The 25,315-nt window shown below is 39.9% G+C and overlaps 3 protein-coding genes across 4 annotated transcripts; 2 read left to right on the top strand and 1 right to left on the bottom strand.

Moving 5' to 3' along the window:
- On the bottom strand, positions 1–9,398 carry LZIC (leucine zipper and CTNNBIP1 domain containing). Of its 2 annotated transcripts, none has more exons than XM_086625659.1 (7): positions 9,356–9,398; positions 8,616–8,759; positions 7,386–7,521; positions 6,195–6,293; positions 5,391–5,486; positions 3,690–3,771; positions 1–2,263 (listed from the first exon to the last, which is right to left on the bottom strand). In XM_086625659.1, the coding sequence occupies exons 2-7, from the start codon at positions 8,714–8,716 to the stop codon at positions 2,205–2,207; spliced, it is 573 nt and encodes a 190-aa protein (XP_086481785.1). In that variant the 5' UTR covers positions 8,717–8,759; positions 9,356–9,398; the 3' UTR covers positions 1–2,204. The 2 variants fall into 2 exon arrangements, with proteins under 2 accessions (XP_086481785.1, XP_086481786.1); XM_086625660.1 differs by lacking the exon at positions 9,356–9,398 and adding an exon at positions 9,260–9,278.
- A 917-nt stretch (positions 9,399–10,315) lies between these two features.
- NMNAT1 (nicotinamide nucleotide adenylyltransferase 1) lies at positions 10,316–16,179 on the top strand. The gene is made up of 5 exons (XM_009977556.2): positions 10,316–10,336; positions 11,979–12,152; positions 12,642–12,825; positions 13,506–13,651; positions 14,910–16,179. The coding sequence occupies exons 2-5, from the start codon at positions 12,035–12,037 to the stop codon at positions 15,308–15,310; spliced, it is 849 nt and encodes a 282-aa protein (XP_009975858.1). The 5' UTR covers positions 10,316–10,336; positions 11,979–12,034; the 3' UTR covers positions 15,311–16,179.
- RBP7 (retinol binding protein 7) lies at positions 16,174–23,379 on the top strand. Its single transcript, XM_009977555.2, has 5 exons — positions 16,174–17,107; positions 19,980–20,059; positions 22,465–22,643; positions 22,902–23,003; positions 23,329–23,379. Exons 2-5 carry the CDS (start codon positions 19,987–19,989, stop codon positions 23,377–23,379), a joined length of 405 nt encoding a protein of 134 aa, XP_009975857.1. The 5' UTR covers positions 16,174–17,107; positions 19,980–19,986.
- The last annotated feature ends 1,936 nt before the right edge of the window (positions 23,380–25,315 follow it).

Genomic DNA, 25,315 nt, shown 5'->3' with positions numbered 1-25,315 from the left:
TTTCAGTACATGTACTTCTTAATTTTTATCATTCAAAGCACTAACAACAGGGAAACAATTACCCAGGAATTCTTCTCATCTTTCCAGTATTATCACCAGCCTTTTCTTCCCAGCAACAGACTGTTTGTGATGGTAGTTATTGCATTTCACTGATCACTTAAAAATTATGGCTAAAACTTAAGTAAGACACGTTGTCAAAAAAATACCCAATCACTAAAACCAGCATAAAATCTGTCTTGAAGACACACGTATCACCTTCACAATATAGGTAGAGATTAAACAGAATCTCTTTTAAACCTCTTTTTAATGTCATTTGCTGGAGAGTTGGCACAAACCTCTGTGGCACTTGGTTATTGTACTTTGCTCTCATTTAAGGAAAAATAAGTTTATCAGAAAAAACAGGTAATTTAGGGAGTTTTAAGCAGCAAAATGGTAGCTTTCTTCTCTTGATACATTTCTGTCCGACCTCATGGGAAGGGGAACTGACTTCATCTGCAACTCAGGAGCTCTCCAAAGTACAGAAGTGCTAACTCCTTGTTAAAACATATAGTCCAAAGGACCCCAAACTGTCTAATGTTTGAACTCTCTTTGCACAGAAATAGAGGGAAATCACTCTTTTTGCAGGAGATTTTTTTTTCAATTTTTTTTACCGCTAGAAGCCGTAAGCTGAACAGATAGATCTACATGCAACTACAATGTGTTAAAGAACTTAGGATTTACTGCTTTTAGTTTCAGACAAAGCAATACTCATAAGGAAATGTCAAGCTTTTCTCCTCCTTCTGTTCAGAGGAAAAAGATAAAATTGTTAATAGCTAAGATGACCACAAAAATGCTTTCTGCTTCTATCCATATCATTTTCTCTAACTAGTGGTAAAATAAGAACAGGTATGAAACTTGATTAAGAAATGCCTTTTTTTTTTTCTTTTTTTTCGGTTGCCAATATCATTAGATCAGTGCCTGAATATATACCAAGGATAGAGCAGACCTGAAACGCAGATTTCTCAAGCTGAAAAAATTCTCAGTGAGATACAGGCTTCCAATCAGCTCAGACAAAATGCTACCAAGTACTGAATTAAAGTGTGAAGCAGCCAGTACTTTAAGAACAAGATGCCTAACACTGATTTTACAAACAATAGTTGATCAGGAAGTTAAACACACATCCAGAGTCTCACGTAGTTTCTCCACACTCAGAGCTAAAAATTCAACAATATGAGATTTTAAATCCTCCTGCGCTCTGAGATTATTCAGGATTCTCCTTTCCTGTGGATGCACAGACTCTCCCCTCCCCACAGCATCACCATCTAATAGACTGGGCAACACTTGCACCAATCACCTAACGAGAGCTTTTTCCCCGTTTTAAACTTGTTTGTACTTTCAAACTATTTCAGGCTATCTCAGAAATACTGGGCGTATATATAGTTATACACACCCAGAGCTACAGTAAGAGGTCACAGAAAGGGCTTCTCATTGCCATTTCCTAGCAGTTCCCAGCCATTTCAATACGAAGGTTAAATCACTCCAGAAGCCACCCTACAGGGCTTCCATTGTTTGTCAGTCCGGGCTGGGACACAATGGCACTCATTCATCTGCACAGCCAACGAGCAGCCAAGGGCCAACCATCAGCATACGGTCTCATTTGGGGTCTTCTGCAAACAGTTTGTAGAAAGATGGCATTTCAAATCAACTGTGTCAATTTCTCAAAGCTTCAGTGCATTCCCAGTACAAACCACTTGGTAGGGAGTCCAGGCAAAAATTAAGACGACTTGAGAGCAAGATGAAGAATCACCCAGAAAACCACTCACTCATTAGGACTGCTCCTGAAAAAGATCTGTTTGCTACAACCACATGCAAAAAGATTACGTTTTAATAGTTAGAGAAATACACATTCAGAAACGTTCGACATGGCTGATTCTTTCCAGAGACAGTCACATCACGCTTTTGTTTTTAGAGTACCCCTTAGTGTTCAGCCTCAGAGCTTATGTTACTAAGGGGTTCAGACACCAATGTTCCAAAGTGCACTTAAGGCTGTTTACTTCATATCTTCTCGTTAAGAACCCAAGTGGTTTAAGGTTTGGTTTTTTTTTGTTTTGTTTTTGCTTGCATTTCTTTTGTTTCCAACATGTTAAAAATAGAAAAAACAAATGCAATATGACAGAAGTCCAATGCTGCTGATAACTGGAGAGACACAAGCTTCACGCACCTCTTCACTGTTTTGCCTTTTCTACTTCAAAACTTGCTAGAGCAAAGACTTTGTCTCCTGATCCTATGAGAGGAAAAAACATTTTCAGTAAGCAGTAGGAGAAATTGTGCATTTCCTTATATACAATTTAAATCAAGTGAAAATTTGAGATCAAAAGAAATCAAACCTACATTTTGGAAACTAGAACACTTGACCTAATTTTTTAAAAAAAGGGATACATACTGGTGTGACAGGTCTGAAACCAGCCATGTTGTATTGGGTTTGGCTGGGATGGAGTTAACTTTCCGCACGGCAGGTCACACAGTGCCACGCTTTGCACTTGTAGCCAGAGTGGTGTTGATAACACAGGGATGTTCTGGCTACTGCTGAGCAGTACTGGCACAGCATCAAGGCTGTCTCGCCCCCAAAGGCCAGTAGGCTTCCGGTGGGCAAGAAGTTGGGAGGGGACATCACCAGGACAGCTGACCCCAAATGACCAGAGAGATAGTCCATACCACATGACACCATGCTCAGCAATAAAAGCGAGGAGAAACGAGAAGATGGGGGATTTGTTACTAAGGCATTTGTCTTCCAAAGGAACTGCTACACGTACTGAGGCTCTGCTTCCCAGGAAGCGGCTGGACATTGCCTGCTGATGGGAAGTAGAAAATAAATGTTTGTTTTCCTTTGCTTCTGTGCGCAGCCTTTGCTTATTTAACAGCCTTTACCTCGATCCATGACTTCTTATTTTCTCCCCCTGTCCTGCTGAGGAGGGGGCATGAGAGCGTGGCTTGGTGGGCATCTGGTAGCCAGCCAAGTCAACCCACCCCACACACAGAGAGCTTCTAATGAAGTACTCTTGGCAACAAAAGGGTTCTCACTCTGCTCACACCCTCAGAAGGAGGAGTACTGAAAGGTAGGTCACAGAGCCAGTTTATTTGTACCCTGACCTGGTCTGGCACGTTCCTACCATTCCCAGTTCTTTCATCACAGTTCTAACTGTAACACTAGAATGAACTATTGTGCTTACGTAATGCATGTTACAACTGAACTTTTGGTCTTGTCAGTATGATTGGAGTTCTGACAGTCATGGCAACAAGAGTGCTTTAAAGCTGTATTTTGACAATATGCCAATAATTGCCAAATTCTCTGCATCAAGCAGAGGAAATAGGTCTCCAAGAAAGTCACTAATGCAAAAAAAAAAAAAAAATCTGTGTTTAACTGTAAGAGCGGTATCTTTGCTTGAGAGAGACAATTCATACCTTCAGCATTATGAGTTAACACTTGGCTTTTTATGGACATTTGGCACGGGATTCATTTATTGCCTTACTTTTTTCTCATTGATAGCGTATCAGAGTTTCATTGCTACTAAAATAGAAAACTGCCATCAAAATTTAATGGCATGAATATTTTGTTTGTATTTTCTCTTTCATAGGGGAATCACAGGTATCTCTATTAATCAGTGTTCAATGAGGCAAAGAAATTGGAAGTTATGAGAATGAAAACTTACCAAGGTCAGCGGAGACTCTCTCAAACTGGCTCAGGGCTGTACCAGCATTTGCTGACAAGAACATCTCATCATCTGGAGTGAGCTAAATCAAGAAGGGCCATAACTGTGAACTTGGTACCTTAACTGTGCACATTCCCACCACTGTAACTGCCATCATCTACATGGGCATATACACAAACCACGACAGGTTACAGCGATTCTCAGCTTGCAGCTTTTAAGCAGCAGTGTTATCTAACATATTAAAAGTGAAAGGAAAAATGCAAGCTACTCCTCCCATCACTGAATTTTTTCTCAATGGCGTCTGTCAGTCCAGAAAGGACAGTGACATCAGACATGCCTCTACAAGCACTGTTAAGTTTCAAGCTGACCTCCAGTGATAATTTTTGATGGAAAGGTCACACTTTACCCTGTACCAAAAAACTAAGCAAAAGATGTCTATTAGTTTTTTGTCATGTAGTCAATACAGTAATGAACTTGCTTCGTATCATCTACTGAGGAAAGTGAAAATATGCAGTTACTACCAGCTTTAACCATGATAAAAGTCAATGACCTAGAAACAGTTCTCTTCCTTTAAGTGACATTTGCACACATGTATTTTGCTTTTATGTACGTGCTTTGATGCCTTGTGACAGATGCCCATAAAATATTTACAATAATGAAGTAGTAACCTACATTTGGAAGGTTCAGATATTCTAAGTTAAAACTCGCTCACTTAAGTAGCCTCAGATATACATCCTTATTAAAGCAAAGCATAAGCGTGTCAAACTCTCCACACTGCTGACGTCAGTTTACTTATTAAAAATATAACAATCAGGTACAGGCATTCAGAATTACGTTGGAATGAGGGAAAAAGTATTACTTACCTGCCTTTGCTGTGCTTTGTAAGCAAGCATCTAACTACTTAACATTTTGCAGTATTGTGCAGACAAACATGTAGTATTTACCATCATTTTTCACATTCAGAACAGATGTGAAATTACTATCCTAGCGAGTCCTCTGTGAAGTAGGTTACTGATCATTTTAAAAGATAAGAGGATATGGCAAAGCACGGCCAAGTGGTTTGTGTGAAGTGATCCAAGGGACTCGGGCCAGGAGGATTAGATATCTTCCTGTACACAGCAACCCATTTTCTTCATATCCCATCAAGAAAAAGAAATAACAACTTCTCTTCCTCCCTCTAGTGGTAAAAAAAACAGAGATTGTTCTGCCACTGATGTATTCATGGAGGAAACAATCAGTTTATCACTCCTCTCTCCAATTTATTTATCTTACACCAAGAGGTATGTATCATCACCAACACAAAACTAAGTAAAGCTCAATGCATGTCAAGGTCTTGGATAGTTCCTGCCAGGTGGACAGGTGGAAGTCAGTCAGTAAAAGACTTGTTTTGTAGCTTTTACAAATATCACCAACTTGTACCAGCTTATATGCAATTCATTCGTACGACCTACCCTAAAAAGCATTTTGAAGCAGAAACTACCTTATATAAACGTAAAATACTATTTGATCTATGTTCAGCAGTGAGTGCTCCAGAAAGCTCAGCCTTACAATGGAAGGACATTTATGTACTACAAAAGCAAGCTGCATTTCATCATTTGTTCACAAACAAAAGTTGTAATTTCTTATTTTAATGATTCCAAATTCCTCTTCAACACATAGACAGAAACTTCTATTCACTTAACTATCATACCAACACCTTACCTTCTCACCGAGCTTTCTGAGGGCAGTCAGGATTTCCACTTTCTGCTGTGTGTACAGGTCTCGTCCCAACTTCCCCACCATTAAGTCTCGGTCCATCTGCATACCGGGGTGGAGGGGAAATAAAATATATATGCTTCCCATTAGTTTCACTCAACCCAACAGTATGAGCAATGCAATAGCCTAAAAACATCATCAGTAAGTGTGGTACCCCTGGAAGTAAGGGACAGAGCTAGCCATATTTCAAAAGATGGCTATGAAGTTTTTCTGACCATTCTGCAAATACTCTTTTCATCTAGCCTTAGCATTCTTGTTTTCGCCAAACTTGAATTCTTTTAATCAAAGACTGCTATTCATTCAAAATTACGGATTCACATATCACTGATACATGGAAGAATCACATTTCACTTCACTTTATCTGGATCTCAAGTTTAGTCTAGATCTCTGGAACATCATGTGCACTCTCCAGCCCCTTAATACAATTAGATTCATATTCTTCACATTTTTTATTTGCATTTATACTTAGTTCACTATTAATCACATTTTCTATGTGTGATAGATTAAAAAAATCTATGATTTTTGTTTCGAAGCACCAAGATAGAAGATAATTCACGAAATACACATTGTAGTTCCCATTACCTCAATGAACATTTAAAACTGCACAAATTCTGAAAGAGAACTTCTCTATCTCCTTATGATGCTGCCACCAAGGTTTCCAAAATACTTGGTGCTCTCCTTGCAATCATCACATATTTAAATCAGTCTAGCTCAAATAAACAGTTTTTACAGTAAAACAGAAACCTTCACCTCTGCCAACCTTGTCCTCAATTGCCTTGGCTGTTTCTTCGCAAACATTCTAATTACTTCTGGAGTTTTAAAGGCTTGGCTGATGGCTGCTTGTATTGCCTACAAGGAAAGAGCAAGAATGACCACGACTAATAGCAGTTACAAGCTATAGCTGCTGACAAGATTAATGAAGGCTCGAAAGCACCTCATTAGGATCCTCTGCATCATTTGATAAAGACAGCTTTTCTTTTTTTTGCATAACCGCGGAAGCGAGATGAAAAAGCATATGACCTTTACCCATGGCTTGAAAAATCTACTGATTAGTGCAACCACATTGAGAAAGAGCTGTGAAACTTTTCATTACAGTCCAGGCCTTAATTTCTAATAATTTCCAACATCTTCCCAGTATTAACGCACCACAAGTGGATGTGCTAAGCTATCTTCAGCAGTTTTAATGCTCACACTAATGATTACAGCTCTTTTAAGGACAAGCAGAATATAAATGATGAGGTAAATTCCTACTGCGAGTCAAAATCCTCTATGGAGTATCAAAACTATTACGGTTAAGTCTCACCACAGGTATGTTTGGACAAATCATGATCTCTCTGGAAACAAACCCCTAAAACATATGGCTCAGAAGGAACAAACAATGCTCTAACTAAACACCTAAAAAGCGACAAAATAGATCAAAAGTTTGGAAGCCTGCATAAAATAAGATCGATTCACTAAAAGAACTTAAAGTAACACAATCACTCCTACAGCCTTTTCATTTGGACTGGTATAAATCTCTGAAATATAAATCAGCCACAAAAGCACATGAAATGTTATCTTTATTCTTTCTAACAAAGAGGCATGAACTTTAATTCTCATGATATATATATAGTCCTGGATTGTCCCTCACACCTTTTATATTGATTTGTATTATTTTGTGTTATTTTCTAATATTAAGGATCTGATATATTAGTCCCACAATTGCCCAGTTTTTCCTACAGTGTTATGGTTATAATTCTTCAACATTTTCTTCCTGTTAAAATGAAGAGACTAATCAAGTTTTTGCATGTACACATCTATCAAATAATAAAAACATCAGATACCTAGATCTAGCTTTCACACATGCATGTCTAAAAATTATAATGAACTGCTTGTATCTATTTTCTGTTTCATTGAGTCCAGGTACAATGTAAACTATTTTTAGTAACATGTCATCCTTACCAGTTGCATTCCACTGAGTTCGTCCACCAAAGTCATATCTCCAGACATTATCTTCTTCAGCGAGTCATTGATCTCACTCAGCTGTTCTAGAGTTTCTTTTTTGGTCTCTTCATACTCATCTGCATCGAGCTCCTCTCTAAAGAGGATGCAACAAGACACATTAATTCACAGGATTAAACCTGAGATGTTAACATGGAGGAAAGGGTATCAGGGAATATCATGAAACATACTTCCTCAGAAAGCAAGGAAAACATTCACATCCCTTCAGATTATTCTGCTCTAGCCCTCTTAACTGTTATTTGCTAACGCATAGAGAGTTTTCTTGGTTTTGCACCACCTTCCAGCCACTCGTGCACTTGTGGTGTTTGATTAAAAAGGCCCTGACGACTGCAAAATGTGCTTTTAAATACCGCACCAAGTGTTGAGTATTCTGCATCTCAACAAAAATATGCAGTGAGATTGTCTTGCTCAAAGCTATGGTGAATCAAATTACCTGAAAAGCCCATCTCCTCACCCAAAAAACATCAAGTTATGCAGGAATATCTGATCCTGCTGCCTAAACCTTGCCCAATTCAAAGTACAACACTACCAAGCCTTTCAGTTCTTGAAAAAAACAGGTACTGCTTGGACAAGTTGGAATTAGAGAAAGCATTTAAAACCACACATGATATTTAAGTGCAAGTACTGAAATAAAAAAAAAGCTTTTCCTTGGTAATTCAGTCTATCTCAAATTTTATTAGCCCACAAAAACCTATAGCAAAATCACGTCAAACAAACCACTAAAACTTTAGGTAAACTAAAAAAAAAACCCAAACAAAACCCCAAAACCCCAAACATTCATAACTGTAAGTCAAAACAAAGCAGACACAAAAGCTATTTGCTGCTATTAAAAAAGAAAAAGCCCGTATAAAAATTGTGAATTCTGTGAACAGCTACTAAAAGTTCAAAAGTCACACTGAAATATGGAATTTCAAAGAAACCAGTAATGAGTATTTCTGCCCGCATTTTCCTCGAGATGATAAACAGAATGATCTTAATAAAAATAAAGGTTTTTCAAAGTAATTTTTACTACCTAACACAAACATCCTACTCAATTTAAAAAATATAAAGCCCCAGCAAAACACAAAATAGAACTAAAAACTCACGAGATTTTTAAAAAGTACCACTTTATTCTGCCAATCACGTAAGAAAAACATTCCCATATAAGAGGAAAGCATCTGTTTTTATTACCTGCACTCCTCCAGATCTTGAAGCTGCTGCATTAATCTATCCAACTGCTCTTCCAAATTTTGTTTTAGTTTACTGGTCTCTGTCGTTCCTCTTGAAGCCATTTTCTGTTTTCACATGAAAATTTTCACTCGTTACATGACACTCCTAGGAGAAAGAATATTTTATTTTTGTCTATTAACAACTGAAAACTTATTTCAAAATACTCCAAGCATCAATAAAATGATGCAACCCCTTGATGACGTAACGTCTCATCAAAACACTTGGAGACTCCTTGCAGGGGAAACAGCGAAACGTTAGGCTGGGTGTACTGGGTTGCTCTCTTTGCAGCACGAGGCAGCTCATCAAGGCGATAATTGAGAACAGCCGCGGCACAGGAGAACAAACAAGTCTGAGCCCAATTAGCGAATTACAGAGATCCCGCTATGAGAAACAACCGATTCCACCCTTCGGCTGCCCGCGGGAAGCGATCTAAGAGACAACCACCCGGATGCAGATGCCTGCAGCGTGCGAACCCCCGAGCCAGACTCGCGCGCTGTAGGAAGCGCAGCATTCCACAGGAAATTCCTGCTGCTGTGGGTACCAACGGGAGCGGGCGCCGCCGGCTGCAGAGCCGCTCGCCAGCCCGTTCCGCGCTGTGCACTGACAAGGGCAGACAAGGAGACGCGACCCCCCCGCGGGGAAGGCCGAGGATCCCCCAAGCCCCCGCCGCCGGGACCCCCCGCGATCCGCCGCCGCCTCACCTGGCGCAGGCCGCGGCAGCGCAGCGCGACCCGGGGTGAGCGGGCCGCGTCCGGCCAGCGCCACTTCCGGCGCGCCCGGGCCAATCAGAGCGCGCCGCGCCGCCCCGCCCCGCCCAGTGCGGGCCCGGTGCGCGGAGCGGGCGGCGCGGCGGGGCCGCGGGCGGTAAGCGCGGGCGGCGGCGGCGGCGGCGGCGGCGGCGGCGGCGGGGCCCGCCCGGGGGGGCTGGGTGGGCTCGGGGGCCGCAGCTGTCCGGGCCTGTGGCGGCGGGGAGCCGGGGGGAGGAGGGCACGAGAGCTTCCAGCGGCAGCCCGCGCGCCGTAACCCCGCGCTTAACGGTGTTCCCGTTCCGCGGATCTGTGGTTAATAAACGTGACGTCCGAGATGCAAATGGGGTCGGCCAAAGCCTGCGCGCCTGCTAATCCCCAGAAACCATCGGGTTGGGTTTGGGATGGTTCCGTAGGGATGCTTCGGCGGTTTGTAGTGCACATACGCGTCCGCGCCAGCCGTGCGCCAGCAAGACGACGAGTAGCACCTGCGAAATGCTGGTGAGGTTATGAGTCAGCACCGTGAGATTATATGTAAGCGCATACGTAAAGGAGTACATCGCAAGGCACAATAGTTTTCCTTCTGAAGAAGAAAAAATGATCCAGGATGTCCTACATCATCACTGGAACCTCATCGTCTTCTCTCCTGGGATGTGCAAATCGCGCAGCGTTCCCCAAAAAGTTATGTGAAGGCCGTTTGATACAAAGCAGATCCCGGCTGTGATGGTGCTGTACTGGTTGTAAGGATGACAGCAGTGGGGGTGATCATGGGGCGATACCTCTTTGTCATTTTCTCTGCTCTCCACATCAACCATGCAGCTGTTTTCCGTGAAAACAGTGCTAGGCAGAGGATGTCAGTCAGGAGACCGAGGGTGTGTGCAAACTGTTAAATTATTTCATGTTCTCATCTTCTATGCAGACATGAAGTGCTACACGGTGAGTATATGATGCAATAATTGCCTATTTCTGAAGAGTGTAAAGTTAGCTCCTGGTGTGAGAAAGGACATCTGACTAACTCCAGAAAAGGCACTATATATTTTCATGTTAAAATTTTCTATTCTTTTTGCCCTTGCCTTTTTTTTTTTTTTGAAAGGAGAAAATAAACCCCTTTCAAATGTGCAGCATGAGTCACTTTCTTTAGAAAGTAGGGCTCGGTGCATTACAAAGGCAAGTCCAACTCCTTTCCTTGCTGTTCCCATAGTAACTCCTCTAGCTGATGCCCCTGTGAGAACTGCCTTCCAAGTAACTCCAAACCCTTCAAACGCTGAACTACTCTGCAGTAATAAAGAATACTTTAAAAGTTTGTGAAACTCTTAAAAACACAGAAAAGTACTAACACTTGCAAAACGTGAAGCCTTGCAAGACGTGCTTTTATTCAGGGGCTATTTGATGTTGGTACATAGCAGCTTTTACAAGATTCAGCTGTGATGGTGTCTCAGCACTGTGGTGGCTGAGAACATCACTCAGCTTCTTTGTGAAGGACACAGAACGCGAGGGTGACCTTGAGGGATTTTTACAGGCAGTGATGTTGCTGCAGAAGCAATGGCAGACTATTCAGCGCTCAACACAGATGTCTGGGACATCTCACAAACAGCAAGAGCAGGAGAATGGCCCATCACGTATTCCAGTTTTCATTTGTTCAGAGCCAGGCTAGGGTAAACCATCTTGGCAAGCCAGAATATTCTCAAGAAAGAAAAGAACACTGAGAAGCAAAAATACATGTAGTGTTGCAAAAGATAAGTAGTGACATTTCCTTGTTTTCACCAGTTCTTAAGTGGCTTTCTGAAACTGAGGTTCAAAATTGGAACAATGCTGTTGTATTTTAAAAAAGGAAAAAATATCTGGTATTTAATTGCAGCTTTCACTAAACTTTTTTAAATTCGCTATTCTTCTATCATTTGTTCTGATGGTACACCTACCACTTACTTTCTGCAACACAAAGAACATTGGTTGTTTTCATCTTTAGTCCATAGCAGTCTCTTCCAGCGTGCCCAGAGTATGCAAAACGCAGCCCTGCAGATGTGTCTCTTGGCATCTTAACAAATCTTTGAAGTTCTAATAATCTAATCTCTCCTCATGAAGTTTTCCTGCACGAGCTGCTTTTCTTCAGAACGGGCAGGGTGCTGCCCTCTCTTCAGGCAAGTAGCCTCTTTTCAGTGGTTTCCTTTTAAAAGATGCTTCCTGTTGCATACAGGAAGGAATAGCAGCTGCTACGATAATACATGGGCAAGGCAAATTTGGGTTCAGTTATCTATTATGTATGTCTTCTTCCTAGCACGCTCACTTTACATCCTTGATTTCTGAAGCCTCGTGGAAGAATTATCCTCTTTTCTGCAACATAATGCCACTGTTGCCTCAGCTCCTTGCATTGTGTCTCTGTTCAGGGATAACCAGAAAGAGCCACCAGGCAGTGGTTTTGATCTCTTAAAAACTGGATCCTGCAGTATCACCTCAACAATGACAGGCCAAATGTTGATGGAAGGAAAATACTGTGTTCAATGTAATCTTGAAATCTGCTGCTTATTGGCAGCACAAATAAGTAGGAATAACTATTTTTTAATCTCCTCTTTTCTTGTAGTGGCTGGTAACTAGCACCAGCATTCTTCACTCCCTCTGTCGCTGCAAGGAACAGCTATGGAAGATCCTGACAAGAAGACTGAGGTAGTACTGCTGGCCTGTGGGTCCTTCAATCCCATCACCAACATGCATCTAAGGCTATTTGAGCTGGCTAAAGACTACTTTCATGAAACAGGTAGGATGGTAATTGATATCACTCGAAACAGCTCTGATAACTAGACACTGAAATGTTAAGGTGAATATTTTGTGTATATGAATGCCCGTTTGTTTGACAGCGACAGATATTTTTGGACATACTAATTAGACACTGAAGCTAGTGTGTGCGTGTATGTGTCATACAAAATCATGTAGGCCAAATACATGAGAGAAGAGTCTTACGTATGTGTTGCTTATTACTAATTTTAATGAGCTAAAGCATAAGTTTTATAGGTTTTCTTTATAGAAATATATCTTTCTACTATATCTTACTAAATATTTAATTGTGCTGCCTTGCACAGTGGCAGAAGTATACTGTACTTTTCCACTGGGCTGGCTATCAGAGCTGGTGTTGGTGTTTTTAGAGGTTGCAGTGAATAATGGTTATGTAATAGTTTAAATACAATACAGCGGAAGTAACATCTGCTGAACAACTTGTTTGTTCTTGTGTGATGTGTTTTTTCCACAGGAAAATACAAAGTAATCAAAGGAATAATTTCACCAGTGGGTGATGCATATAAGAAGAAAGGTCTGATCAGTGCGAATCACCGAGTAACTATGGCAAAACTAGCTACAAAAAACTCAGATTGGGTGGAAGTTGATGATTGGGAAAGCAGCCAGAGTGAGTGGCTGGAAACACTAAAAGTTTTAAGGTATTCTTCAGCAAAACCCTAAAAAATCTCAAGAACCTGTAGAAGGAAAAGGAGTCATGTTAGCTCTAACGAGTTAGAATACTAACTAAAAGGCTAACTCAAAATCATACGAATAGACTTAGTGGAGTCAGAAGTCCTATTTATGTGAGTGTTGTAAATGAAAGATTGCACCATTAGTCCTAAACGTACAAGAAATGAGGCTAGGAACAATCTTTAAGATATATTGTTTCTTAGGCTTTATTGAATTTTTCTGCTGAAAGAGTACTCATGAGGAAGGACAGGAGACTAGCATAGGGTAGACCCATGCAAGCTTCCCTCATTCGATTCTGATTAAATCGGTGTATTTAAAGGCTGGCACGAGAATTGTCTGCAGGAGTATCTTTTTTGAAGTTTTAAGTTTTTTACTCCTTCAGTCACTGCTATGTCACCGAGGTCCTTCTTTTTAAAATGTATTTTTATTAAAAAAGAAATAAACCAACCTTGTAGTTGTTGCTTTGGAATCTTTGCGCTCCGACCATCTTACGAGCCAGCACTCACAAGTCCCTCTTCCAGCAGATCAGTTCTTGGATGGCTTGTCTGTGAAAGTACTGCAGGAGGAAGTGGTGCAAAGATTAGTAGGCCATACTCTTCTCTGTATTTTCCTACATCTTTAAAATATCTAAAATGCATCTGTTTTGCAGGTACCATCATCAAAAGCTTTTATCTCCTGATCCCACCAACAGTCTGCAGAATGCTATACCTTTATCAAGGCCAGGACGGAAGAGGAAACAGGAACCAAACAGGCATGAGCCCGTTAAAAAGAAAAATCAGAGTCCAGATATAAAAAGTTAAGTCTGTTTGCAAATTAAACACCTAACAGTATTTGCTGTTTCAAGGGAATTGTGCTGATGAGTAACTTTTTTGATGCCAGTTCTTTGTTCTGGTTTCACTGAATACGTTTATTCCCTTAGATCCCACCGCATAAAGCAGTAGGCATCCTAACGAGTTGACTGTAAGGGTAAAATATACAGGGCATGAAAAATGCTCAAGATAATAGAAATTTGAACTGAAACAGCTCTAAGCTATCCATTTTACCTCAGAACTTTGCTATACTGCAGTTACAGCTGAGAATTTTGGGTCATATTATAAGATGCGGAAGCAAGAAAGGACAGGATTAAGTCCTGAAATTCAAAATGTATCTGGGTACAGGATCATTCAAAATTGTAATTTAAAACTTCATCCAACAGATATAGCTTGGCTTTGTAATTTTAGGTAGCATTCATTTTGCTTATTGATTTTTGATCTTATTTTTAGTTATTTAGCTTAACATGTACAATTATATGTATTCATATAGAATTTGAATGGCCTTGCACAATGACCATCTTAATCCTTTATATTTTTATGATATATGTATATATTTAGCAAATCTTGACTTCTGCCTGACTTCTTCCCTTGAACCTTCCCAAATTCTACTGTTTAATTGATAATGGTTTAAAGTAAATGTATTAAATGTCGAACATCACCTCAATTTTGCTTCCATTACTTCAAGGTGGTTTATATCTGCATGCCTCTCGAGATTCCCTACAGAACATAGTCTGGAAGAGAGTCCCCTCAAGTCAGGCCACACAGTTTATGGGGCTGGGTTTTTTCGGTTGTATTTTCTTTTCTTTTACATAATCCCCTTTGCCCCCTGTCCCATAAAAGCCAGCTCTTCTGTAACTCCATGGAATGTCGGATAACGTTTTAACAGCATTGCAGTATCCATTCATACTCAGCTATTCTGGAATTTTCTCTGCATTTTCTTTTACTCTGATCCTCACAGGGATCCTCACCCCAAGGCTAAATAAGCATATTAGAGTTTGTTTTCCAGGCCTTTTGAACAAAGGGACTCCCATGACCTTTTTTTTTTTTTTTTTTTCAGAAAAATCCTCTATTGAGACTGCTAGTTATAAATGATATACTCTGAATCTTTTTAAATTTCATTCCATTGTCTCACCTTAACCAAAGATGCAGAGAGGTAGCCTAGAAATTAAATGTCCCATCAAGTTAGCTAAAATCTGATGGCTTAAACCAAACCCTGTTTCTCACTTATTTTTCTTTTTAAGGTGTCCCGCAGGTTAAACTGCTTTGTGGAAGTGACATGCTGGAGTCTTTTGGGATCCCCAATCTGTGGAAGTTGGAGGACATCACTGAAATTGTGGAAAACCATGGCCTTGTATGCATCAGTAGGGCCGGAAACAGTGTTCAGAAATTCATCTATGAATCTGATGTTTTATGGAGACATAAGAATAACATTCACCTTGTGGAAGAATGGATCACAAATGACATTTCTTCCACCAAGATCAGGAGAGCACTGCGGAGGGGCCAGAGCATTCGGTACCTCGTGCCTGATGTAGTGCAAGCATACATAGAAAAAAATAATCTGTATAGTCCGGAGAGCGAGGACAGGAATGCTGGGGTTGTCTTGGCTCCCTTACAGAAACATGCCAGTGATTCCAAGAACTAACAGGCGCTGTACAACTCACTGACTTTCTGCTGTGAAAAAAGCCACAGTTCAGGACAGGAAATTGTGCTTTTGGGGGGTTGGGTTTTTTTGTTTGGTTTTTTTTTTTCAAGTCAATAGTGGGCTCGTTCTGTGGCTTTAGTACGTATGTAGTTGCTGTTGAGGTTTGGTGCACTCAATACTTGGACCTACACAATCCTTTTTAAATCCAGTAATAAGATTTTCACGTTTAAACATTTTGTCACTAAGTATAAGAATTCACACTTGCATATGAGAATTAGAAATTAACAAACAAAACAAATGAAAACATTCTGATGAGTTTTAACTCAGACTGCTCTGACTGCTATTTATAAAATACTAACACAAATATTTTTAATAACTTACCGTGTCTTAACAAAGCCATTTAATTTCAAAATGTTCCACTTACTGATAGTAAATCTATGTAACTCGTTTTTTTAAAAAATTGCCAACATGTGGTGCACCTCAAAGAAATTATTTAGCTCTATCCTGGAAGGGAAAAATTTCCTTCTAGCTGAAGTGGTGCTGGATATACCGTGCTTTGAGTTGCTCGCTTTTCAAATATTGAGCCAGTTTGCTCCCAGGACTACCTTGTGCTTTACTTTTCCATTGTTGTTTCCAGAGCTGTACCTTAAGCTCAGCACTGTTTCTGATAAAAGCACAGACCTACTTCAGAAACTGGTTTATAGCCATTGATTTAATGGATAGAAATTAATAATAGTGTTGTTGCACTGATTCTTAGACAGCTGTCGCTTTATTTCAAATAATAAATGAGCTTTTACTTTTGAGCCAAATGTATATAGGCAGAATTTTTTTCTGTAACTGGAATTGAGATGAAATGGAGGATAGTAAGACTGTACAGAAGTGTTTCTCTTTGCTAGAAATCTGGTTTTGAATCTAACAGTATATTGGCTGTAAACTAGAGAGGCACTGTGAATGTCATGGTGATAGAATTCTACCTCCCTTTATTTGCCATCATCCCATTTTTGTTTGTATTATGTGCCTTATTTAAAATGTCAAGGTTTCCAAGATGCTCCCTAATGAATCAACAGCTTTTTCATACAATGTCCACAAGATGACTCTGCTCACATTATTCAGATCAACAAATCCAGCAGAACGTGAGACTCTGAGGGCAGGAAGCCTAGATGCTGTCGGGCAAGTCTAGAATCAGGGACACGTTCCAGGGCCATAACTGTGACAACCCATCATCCTCCGTCCCTGGGCAGAGGATCCCCAAAGAGCTGAGGCAGAAGTGTAGGCTTCCCTGGGAGCTTAGGGGGAGTCTGGAAGCCAGAAGCCAAACACAGAACATCACAAGTGGCCCTGGGGCCTGCAAGGCTTGTCTAAAACCCAGCAGGGGAGTTGAGCACTATCAGGAAAAGCTGTAACCTGCAGTGGAGCTAGCATTGGGCATGCTAGCTTGGAGCCCCACGCGAAATTCTGCAATTGGCGTACATTAGAAGAACATCTGTGTTCTGCTAGCTCCAGCCTGTAAAAGTGGCTGTCTACAGAGAATCTACAAGGAGCTTAGTGTAATAAAATCAAGTCAGAAGTGCAGCTGTAACTGCACTGTGACAGAACGTATCATCAAAGGCTCTTAGGTCTTTTTCTTGGTGATTCCTGCATCAAATGTGCTCAGTCTGCCATTTTTTTCCCCTAGAGGCCAGGCAAACTGACACTGTCCTTTGATAACAAGGCTGGGTTCGCTTGTCGTCAGTAGCAGCGATGGATAAATTTGCCCCCGTGACACCTTGGCAGTCAAACTGCCCTAACGGATTGAAGGTAACCAAAGTATTGATGGGGCACAGGAAAGGACGAGATCTGCTTTTCTCTTTTGGCTGCTGTCTGTCTTTATGACTGACAAGAAGAGAGGGCAAGAAAGATTTCTTTTCAGTACTCAAGTCAACCAGCGTGCTTCTGAATAAACAGAGCAGATCTTTCTAATGGGAAAGCACCCTATTTATGTGGTCACCTTTCAGAGTAAAGCTGCACTTTAGGTTTATTCTTTGAAATATAAATGATGCTGGGATGTCTTGATGCAATTTGTGTAATTCTAGAGAAACTGCAAATTCAGTGGGGTGTTTTATAAAGGTTTGGTCTTCACACAGTTGTATTTCATTGGGTTTTAATCTAGTTATGTGTGATAGGTCTTTCAATAAAATAAATTGCATGTAATATGCTAATTTTGGTCATCCTGTTATTAACCAAATCTGATGTCTGATGACTGCATGATTTTTAAGTAGGTACAATGATGTCAGTACAGTTTTGTCTATAAAAACCACAACATAGTTCAAAAATTACACTGACTGCTGCATATGGATCTTTTGTTTTACTAGTGGGATCCAGAACCCTGACTGTTACAACACTAGAAGTAACCAGACACTGACAATCTATTGTTCCAGTCAGTTGTAGGTATCAGCATCACAGTCAGTGATGTGGCATATTCAAAAATGTTAAACAAGTACAACTTTCAAGAGTAGACTAGGTCTAAAAGAGATTCTGTATACTTGAAAATGTAAGGTTTGTGAATAATGCAGTTCACTCAACTTGTTTGTAGAAGAGTTACAATATTTGTTCTACAAACGAAAATGAGGCTTTTTTTTACATCACTGCATTTGGTTCTGCTCTATTAAAAGAACACACAGCACTTACACCACATGTGTAATTCAAACTCAAAATATTTTATAAATACTGCAACAGCAGCAGGAACCACTTTATCTAGTTCTGTAATGAGGCCACATCCTCAATGGAATGTGTAAGATGCTCAATGCTGCACAGCCATTACAAAGGGAATGGAAAAAAATTCCTTCCACAAAAAGAAAATTGGGAGTTCGTAAGGGAGAAAGAAATGAACCATCACAGGATGCAGCCAGGGCACTTGGCAGTTTTTACTGCAAGTTCCATGGGCAATGATTTGGCTGAGCCTTGAAATAGTAACTGTAGTACCCTCTATAAACCTTAGTTTGAGAAGTACTGATTTACAGGAAGAAGCACCACATCCCTGACAATCTGCATAATCTCAATTTTCAATTGAAATGTTATATCCAGGCTTTTACACAGGATTTATCCAGGTACTGACTTGTCTTGGAAGAAGTCAGCAGTATCGCAACAATGCTTTATTACCATAGCCCCATAATAACAAATTATGGGTGAAATGTTGCTATTTGAGTCCAGAGGAAACATTAATTTGCATTTCTTTGTGCCTTTCCTAGTTTAGTATAGCTAGAGAACAATATCCATCTGCAAACAGGAAACAAGATTTGACGTCTTAATTTCCCACTGGCAAGATTCTGTGAGTCATATGGGTCAAACTGTCAGCCCCAAAAATGTAGCCAAAGTTCAGGGAAACTGAATTTTCTCTGCAAAATATTATCTTTTTATTCAGCCTAACCTGAGTCAGTAAACAAATAAATGTAGAAGCTATAGGAGAGCTTCCTCACTCAAGATTCAGAATACCAAATTCCCCTTTTACTATGGGAGCAACACCTGAGATTTCCCTTGCCCATCATTTTGGGTTTTTCTTTTAACGTAGCTTCCATTGTGGTGCTCATTACTGTCCCATCGGACCACTTAAAATGTGGGATTAAGCTAATGCTCAAAACATACGTGTGACTTTGGGAATGATTGTTTTCCCCATTTTACCGATGAGGAAACTAAGGTACAAAGTTATCTAGCTCTCCTGTATCTAGCAACTCCGGAGTGCCCAGTTTTTCAGGATTATTAAATTCTTATTTCTCACTTGGTAAATTGTAACAATAAAGCATACAGTTTGCAAAAAGTAACCACAGATGGAGGAACTGCAAGAGACTGGAGAATTATGTATCTTCTAAAGGAAAGAAAATCTCACTTCCAAACTCCTCCTAGGTCCTTTCTCTTCGAAGTCAAGCATTCTTGATTCACTTTTCAAAACACATTGCTGGGTCATCACTTAAGAGATTTCTTTCACTTCTTTGCTCAAGATAAAGTCCAACATTGAAGGTTACCTACTGCATCCTGTGCTCAGGTCTCTAGATCTGCTGTCTCATACCTAACTGTTACATAAATTTTCTGGCTGGTAAGGGATCTGAGAAAATGAAGAATTCTGTATATGTATGTTCATTTAACTAGGATATAACTAACAGCATTAAAGAAACCAGAACATAAGTAGGTAAACTGAGGCACAGCAGAGCTATGTTGAGAGTCACATCAGAAAATAACATATACCAACGAGATTTGTCTTTCACTTCTCTGTTATAAGCACTGGACAACGATGCTGCCTACTACTATGAATATGTAGATTTCAGATCATAAAGCCACAGATCTAACATACATGCAGGGAATTTTAGTAATGACAAAATCCATCCCTTATTTCCTTTAAAGCATACAAGATGGACACATATGGTTTAAACCAGTTTTTTGTTTGCATTGTGACTCCTGTGCTATTAACATTTGCTCCACACAAAGATTTCAGAAACTGAACTTTTCCCTCCAGTGCAGCTGAAGCTCATCTACAAATACCCTCTCACCTATTGGCTCAGCAATAGGACCCTTGCCCTCCATCAGAAAGGCTCTGGGACATAATCCCACCCACAGTCTTCCTTATATAAGGCCTGGTTGGAAAACTACTTCTTCATTTTGGCTTTTTGGTCAGAGGTTAACTGTGTCTTTTCCACAGTCTGGCAATGCCTGTGGATTTCAGTGGAACCTGGAACCTTATCAGCAATGACAACTTTGAAGGTTATATGGTGGCCTTAGGTAGGTGAAAATACCTAATTCTATCCTTCTTCCCTGCCCCTATAAGGATCCTCCTGAGTTTTAGGAGTCTGAGTTCTTCTATAAACTAGATATTGCTGAAGCTTTTGTTTCTCTGAAAAACAATGGAAGGATCTCTGTTTCTTAATAAACAGAGTAGCCTGCCACCCAATTGTCCTTGCAGCTGTCAGGAATTTCTCAGCCTAGTACTTGTTAAAAACAGATTTATTTTTTTTTTATAGAGACAGGTAAGAGTGTGCCCTGTTCACTCAATTTCTCCTGCTTTTTGAGCACAAACTTAGAGAACCTATGTCTGCTAGGTTCTGTAGGGTTAATTAAATGTTAAGTAAAAAAAAAGGGCTTGGGTATTTGCCACTTCCAGGCAGTTGTTTAGCTTGGTGTCATTTATCTTTAAACGGTTTACAAAATACTTTTCTCATTACTATGACTTGTTGATAAGTTTCTCCGTCCCTTTTCTGGAGTGCTGGAAGCTAATCTCTTACCTAGATCTTTTAGAGAGAGATTAACAGTGCTTTAATGGGGAAATAAGGAAGTTCTCAGTGCTTTCTTAGCTTTCCTGTACAAAGCTCCTTACAGACTGCCACAGCTCTCTTCCCCCTGCCTCTCCCAGCCCTTTCTGCCTTTTTGACTTGTGTAAACTGATGACCACTAGTGTCCCTTGTTGGCTACTGTGTACACAACTAGAACCAAATCTGTTTTCTGGCTGTATCTATGCTGGGTGAGCTACTTAAATTGTCTACTTGGGATCTTTGACATGGTGAAAGGACTCTCCTCTGTTTCTAATCCTGTTGTGTTATCAATTAGAAAAAAAACGAAAGAAGTATTCCCATAATAAGAATTTATTCCTCAGTTTGAATACTAACATACTCTTAGTGTGTTAATGTCTTCAAATGGAATAGAAATTTGGTCTGTTCCTTGATAGTAGACATTGTCTAGCTAAGTAAAGGGCTTTTTAAAAATGAAATGTAACTACCAATCTCGTGAAAAATGCAGTTTGTTTTCAGCATGCAATTGAGGAACTTACTTATGAAGACAAAGAATCCTGTTGATGATTTACAACCTATCTTTAGTTACTCCTGCTTGGTTGCCAGCATGCTGAACAAAACTAGGACTGAAATCAATATAGTAGAGCTAGAATGAAAAACTTTTCTGCCAGAGCAAGTAGAGGGAAGAGGCTAACATCTGATCAGCTAAGTAACTAGAGGGTTAGAGGTAAGGGCATGGCTACTCAAGCCTAGCCTCCCCTTTAATTAACCACCTCCCTCTAAAGAATGGATTTGTAAGTAACTTATACATTCTTATAACTATGCTAAGGCTTAACAGGTACGGCTGTTGCCAGTACTGAAGTCAAACCCCTCTGTGCTAAAATAAACTTGTAACCATGAGAAAACACGACTGACAGATTCTAGCACTTCTGTAATGCACAGAGTAATGAAGTCCCACTTCAAACACAGGCTGCAAAACGAGCCATATGGTCCAACACATGGCATCTGAACACACTCCTTCAAGAAGATCACAACCCCAGCCCGCATGAAGTGAGAAACAGCTCGTGGTCCTGTCAAATGATGCTTTTAATCTAAGTAATGAAAACTACTAAATTAACACACAGTCCTCTATTTTGGCCATTCCCCTTCCTGAAAATCCAACTTGGAGCATGCTATTGGGATGCAATGTAACTTAGTTACCTGCCAAATAGATGGCCTGTTCCTCTAAGAAACAAACATTCACTGGAGAGAGAAAAAAACCTAGAAATCTGTTTTAAGCTCAGTATTACCAAGAACATTGGGATTCTGGTAAAGGTGACTGATCATTACAGATAACCAGGAAATCCTTTGACAAGTGTTATGTTTCCTATTTGCACTTAAAAAGTCCTAATAGCAAGTGGCATGTCCTGAAAACAAGCCCGAGTAATTCATGTTAGGAGTGCCCTTCATTTTGCCCTATTTAAGGTATAAGGTGCAAAGATTTCTTGTTAATTCACATAATGCCTATCCTCTGACAGGGGAAGAGAATAGGCATTAACTATTCCTTCTAGCTAAGCAGGGGTTAAGTCTTGAGACCAAGCCTGGGATGTCTATGTGGGGGAAAACCAACTCTCCCTGACTTCTAAAAGGACTCTTCTGACTCCAAGTCCTAGAAATCTTGCATAGGAATTGTGTGTTTTCTCTTTGGAAACCAGTTTACTCAATTGTTGCACAAGAACATGACTTGATCTGTGCAACATACAGCTTTAAACAAAAACCCACAAAAAGCCAAACAAACAAAACCTTGCATATCAGTAAGGTCAAACTATCTAAGAAATGCTTCTAGTAGTAAGAAAGGTAAGTCCTGGCTGTCAAAATGGCTCGTGAAAAATACAACTCTGACCTTTTTGCCTCCTGTCCAAGGTATTGACTTTGCAACACGCAAGATAGCGAAAGTGCTGAAGCCTCAGAAAGTGATCAAACAAGACGGTGATTCATTTTATATCCATACCACTAGCACGTTCAGAGATTACTTGCTTCAATTCAAAATTGGAGAAGAGTTTGACGAAGATAATAAAGGCCTGGATAACAGAAAATGCAAGGTAAGACTGAATATGTGAAATCAAGAGCCTGTGAACAAGAGGTCAGTGTAACTGCTTCAGATGAAATTGTTCCAAGTATACTGTTTGTAATACAGCCCAGAGGTAGAAGCCTGAGTTACAGGCAAGGAGTTTCACTTTCCCTCAGGAGTAGTATATAGGTCCCCTTTTATCCAGGAAGAAAGGACATTATCTCAGTTCTGCAATACTCTTGTAGGCAAAGATATAGAGAAACACTTTTTTTTTTCTCCTTTTCCACAGAGCCTAGTTACCTGGGAAAATGACAAACTTGTCTGTGTCCAGACTGGTGAGAAGAAGAACAGGGGCTGGACTCACTGGCTTGAAGGAGATGACCTCCATTTGGTATCTACTTCAGATTTCTACTGATTCTGTCTTTATATGACAAAAATAAGCTCTGTAATGTCATCATGGTGTGCGCAAGTTGTCTTCTAGCTCTGTAGTATTTGTAATGGATGGTAAACAGGGCATGTTCTGCTTTGATTTTTAGTTTAGTTGGAACACCTTCATTGTCTTGTATAGTTCAATTCAGAATGTTAAGCATAACTTCTTAGCCTGGCAGCAGAGTGGTGGTCAGTAGGCACGGCAAAGGATCTGTGTTCATGTTTAGAAGCAGTTCCTTTGATTACTACATAGATCTATACTCTTGGTCTTTTTTTCTTTCTGGTAGGAGCTTCGTTGTGAGAATCAAGTATGTAAACAAGTCTTCAAGAGAGCTTGAATATGCGTACTGGTTCCTGTGTGGAGAGACAGCTATATACAGGAGACTATGCATGCTGATGTCCAGTGATGGCTGTATGGACAAGAACTGATTCCTTGTACCTATTAACCTAAATGGTCTGATGCTTCTGGCTCACGAAATAAGTCTGCTGTTGCCAGTGTTAAAGATCTGATTTTTGCTAATAAATACCCCAAACCAATCTTCAGTACCTGACTTCTGAACGTGGTTTTGGAGGGGAAAAAAACAACAAACCCACACACAAGTGATAGAGCTTGGGTCTCTAGTTAACTAAGTCTAAATCAAAACAAGAAAAAAATGCCTATTCCAAAGGGGCATGCCAACATCAAACAAAACAGGGGGAAAAATGGTAGAGAAGTGAAGAAAACAGCAAAGGAAGTGGACAACAAAGGATACAGATTTATTATTCAAAATGCTTCTCTTTAAGATGCAGACTAGTCATTAACTCCACTTGTTTGTATCTTAAATGTGTAATGTAAGGTCCTATATTGTGCCATAGCTGCTTTGTTCTCAAAATAATTAAGTTCAGCTTACCAGAGGAGGCCAGCCTGTGATCAAATCCCAGAATACTGAAGATAGGTTTGATTAATCCACGCAGATTCCAGTCTGCAAAATAATTGAACTCTATCAGCCCATATCCAGAGTGAAAACAATGCTTCTTTACTTAAGATTTATTTGCATACATCTGTTCAATTAAATGCTTTTCTTTTTGACCTTGTGTAATGTTGCATAAAGTAGGTTTTATTCTGCCTCAAGTCAATATGTCTAAGCAGTCAGATCAACTTGGTAGTTAAGTGAAATGAGTTTCTGCATATTGGTAACACTAACATTAACACTAGAAAGAGAAAAGAGTTTGATTAAATCTGGCTTAAGCTTAGTAACTTAATTACTTTCTATGCAAACAAACAAAAAAATCCTAAAGTAATCCCTGATATTTTAAAATATAAGTAAGGGCACCTCTCTGATACTATTTCTTGTCAGTTCAGAATTCTTAAAGCTACCACCAAAGGCAGACAAAAACCTGTTGAAGCTTGGAGGGCTTTTTGTTAGATGGAACTCACAGTATAATTACTAGAGAACTACGTAAACTTAAGCTAGTTTCCAAAACATGAAGAAAAAAACTGGTATTTCTTATACAGCTAGGGAAATGTGGGAGAACAGCGGTAAAATGCCTGGTGTTTATTCTATGGATCCCGACTGTGTCTTCCTTCTGGAACTGAGTATTAATTTGAAAACAAAACTGCTGATACCATGTTATTCTAATATAAATAACAAATTAATGTGTTCTCTCTATTAGCAATAGGCAGCAACAGCCACGCAGATGTCGTCACTCCACTAGATGGCACCTCCGCAGCGCATGGCCTCTACTTAGTTGCAGAGGTTCCTAATTTGAGTGTTAAATATTGCAGATACTCACAAGCTCCACAGCTTTTAAGCTGTGCACTCCAGTACGAGGTGCATGAGAAGCAACACAGAAAGGCAATGATGACCTTAAGAACTCTGGTTAATACAGAGGGAGATTCCGGGTAGAAATCAGAAAAATGCAACCTTAGAAACCTGTGTGACTAGAAGTATAATTCATTTGTAAGGCTCCCATTAGGAAGTCCTTACTGTTAGAAATATAGAAGAGTTATCAGCAGTGATGTTGCTTTTCTCATTGCTACCTTCCTACTTCAAACTGTTTATTTAAAAGCAGGTAATGCTCTGCAGAACTCGCTTGAGGATGCTTTGGAGATCTTGAGGATGGGAGAAGCTATTGCAGTAAGGAAACTGCTTATCCTAATTTCATTTATATGCAAAACAATTCACATACTTTCACAAAATACAAATTAAACATCTTGAAATGCAAGGTGAAAAAAGAAAGGGAGCAGTCACATGTTCTGGAAGTCAAGGTGGGACAAGAACAAAACTCTACAGA

Source organism: Tauraco erythrolophus, chromosome 23, assembly GCF_009769465.1.
Source record: "Tauraco erythrolophus isolate bTauEry1 chromosome 23, bTauEry1.pri, whole genome shotgun sequence".
NCBI lineage: Eukaryota > Metazoa > Chordata > Aves > Musophagiformes > Musophagidae > Tauraco > Tauraco erythrolophus.
Note: the sequence above shows the minus strand (reverse complement) of the source record. Positions and strands in the feature narration are given on the sequence as shown.

Coding starts and splice junctions, on each gene's coding strand:
- LZIC (XM_086625659.1), bottom strand. CDS start 8,716: ATGGCTTCAAGAGGAACGACAGAGACCAGTAAACTAAAACAAAATTTG. Junction 6,294..7,385: donor AACTCAGTGGAATGCAACTG/GTAAGGATGACA, acceptor CTTTCCTTGTAG/GCAATACAAGCAGCCATCAG. Junction 3,772..5,390: donor TCAGAAAGCTCGGTGAGAAG/GTAAGGTGTTGG, acceptor TTCTTGATTTAG/CTCACTCCAGATGATGAGAT.
- RBP7 (XM_009977555.2), top strand. CDS start 19,987: ATGCCTGTGGATTTCAGTGGAACCTGGAACCTTATCAGCAATGACAAC. Junction 20,060..22,464: donor AGGTTATATGGTGGCCTTAG/GTAGGTGAAAAT, acceptor CTCCTGTCCAAG/GTATTGACTTTGCAACACGC. Junction 23,004..23,328: donor AAGGAGATGACCTCCATTTG/GTATCTACTTCA, acceptor TCTTTCTGGTAG/GAGCTTCGTTGTGAGAATCA.
- NMNAT1 (XM_009977556.2), top strand. CDS start 12,035: ATGGAAGATCCTGACAAGAAGACTGAGGTAGTACTGCTGGCCTGTGGG. Junction 12,826..13,505: donor GAAACACTAAAAGTTTTAAG/GTATTCTTCAGC, acceptor TCTGTTTTGCAG/GTACCATCATCAAAAGCTTT. Junction 13,652..14,909: donor TCAGAGTCCAGATATAAAAA/GTTAAGTCTGTT, acceptor TTTCTTTTTAAG/GTGTCCCGCAGGTTAAACTG.